The sequence below is a fragment of the Gracilinanus agilis genome, unplaced genomic scaffold (assembly GCF_016433145.1).
Source record: "Gracilinanus agilis isolate LMUSP501 unplaced genomic scaffold, AgileGrace unplaced_scaffold46510, whole genome shotgun sequence".
Classification (NCBI taxonomy): Eukaryota; Metazoa; Chordata; class Mammalia; order Didelphimorphia; family Didelphidae; genus Gracilinanus; species Gracilinanus agilis.
In genome coordinates this window covers 1-2015 of record NW_025380812.1, presented here as the reverse complement: position 1 = coordinate 2015, position 2015 = coordinate 1, and the positions used below count along the sequence as shown (strand labels likewise).

The 2015-nt window shown below is 36.6% G+C and overlaps 1 protein-coding gene across 1 annotated transcript; it reads left to right on the top strand.

Annotated features, from left to right (window-relative positions):
- The first annotated feature begins 330 nt into the window (after window positions 1-330).
- Window positions 331-1081, top strand: LOC123255434 (probable ribosome biogenesis protein RLP24). The gene has a single exon (XM_044684227.1). The coding sequence runs from the start codon at window positions 350-352 to the stop codon at window positions 839-841; it is 492 nt and encodes a 163-aa protein (XP_044540162.1). The 5' UTR covers window positions 331-349; the 3' UTR covers window positions 842-1081.
- Window positions 1082-2015: the final 934 nt, after the last annotated feature.

Here is a 2015-nt window from a genome sequence, read left to right as displayed (position 1 = left end):
CGAAGGGATAGACATTACAGAATTACTTGGCCATCTGTTAACGGATGGTGAAAAGAATATGATCCTTTCCCTTGTGAACAGGTCTCAAAATGATGATGCAGTACGTTGGCCAAGTAATTGGTCAAGTAATTGGACTAAATTTGATGACTTCAGACAGGGAGAAAATGAGAGACCATCTCAGTTCTATGACAGATGAACTAGGGTCTTGGTATCTTGGCACAGATATTTCCAGGGGGAGAGATGCCAGACTTAATAAGGATTCATTTTGTAAAGTATTATTCCTGAGATATTAAGGACTATTTGAATAAGAATTGCCCAGATGGAGGAAAGGTGGCTGCCCGACTTCAAGATGCGTATCGAGAAGTGTTATTTCTGTTCCGGGCCGGTGTACCCGGGACACGGCATGATGTTTGTCCGCAATGACTGTAAGGTTTTCAGATTTTGCAAGTCTAAATGCCATAAAAACTTTAAAAAGAAGCGCAATCCTCGGAAGGTCAGATGGACTAAAGCCTTTAGAAAGGCAGCTGGTAAAGAACTTACAGTGGATAATTCATTTGAATTTGAAAAACGTAGAAATGAACCTGTTAAATATCAGAGAGAACTATGGAATAAAACAGTTGATGCCATGAAGAGAGTAGAAGAGATCAAACAAAAACGTCAAGCTAAATTTATAATGAACAGGTTAAAGAAGAGCAAAGAACTACAGAAAGTTCAGGCCATCAACGAAGTCAAACAAAACATCCACCTTATTCGGGCACCTCTTGCAGGTAAAGGAAAACAATTGGAAGAAAAAATGGTGCTCAAATTGCAACAGGATGTGGACATGGAAGATGATTCTTAGACATTTCACAATGTTCTGAAACCTTCACTTTGTATTTCTCCAGAAAGTATCTTGCAGAGCCTTGAAACTCTTGTGCATTATTGAGTTATTTTTCATATTAGTTCAGTAAAATGAGAGGTGGTTAAAAAAAAATCTCTTTTCATGTTGTAATCTGTAAAATATCAGATTATGAGGATGTTAAGAGTATATTTCAAGGTTAAAGCTACATTGAATTTGCCATTCTTTTGTAAGTTATGAAAGTACTATTTGTAACTATAGAAGCAAATAGAAACAAAATGGCCATAAAAAAAAAAAAAAAAAAAAAAAAAAAGAATTGCCCAGATGGGCCCAAAAGCTAATGAGGACAGCAGCATATGTCTTTGAGGGCTGTGAAAGATGAAATAGAGAGAAAGCTGAAAAAGAGAAGCTGGAGACATTAAGAAAGGAAAAAACTAAATTAGAAGAGAACTTAAAGAAGGAAAAAGCTGAATTACAAAAAGAAATAAAAGAAAGAGCTAAAAGATAGACAGAAGTCATAGCTCCTTTAAAGGAAACCATGAAGCAACGAATGGCATGTTCTTTTTGTGGGAAATAAACTCGTGTAGCTATGAGTTGTAGAAAGAGAAACAGAAGCTGTAGAAATAATAACAACAACAATAATAATAACAACAACAACAATAATAATAATAATAATAACAACAACAACAACAACAACAATAGATCCTACAACAGGATTAGTGATTACAATGGGGTAAATTATAAGTCAGTCCATAACACTAGTCAAGAAATCTGTAATTATTGTGGGGCACCACAGAGAAATGGTCAGTATGACCAAAGTGATGACCAGAGGTATGGACAAAGGAATCAAGATGTATAATGGCATTTGGGGAGGGGAAAGGACCTCAAGGAGTCTGGAGGTGAATTTTAAGCCTGTTCAGACCCCACTGCCTTGTTGATTCTAAATGTTTCAGTTTGTTCCCCTCCCCATTGTGTAAGGATGGATTTTTGGAGACTAAGAGATTGCTCCCAATGGAGTCCAAAATCTTAGCTGACTTGATGGGTGCAGTCTTGAATGATGAGGTGTGATGAAATGGCTGTGATTTCCTCTGCAGAAAAATCCATCCTTAAAATAGTCAAGAAGTCTATGAAATGCGATCTTAAATACAGATCTACAGCCAGAAGACAAGGTGTAAAT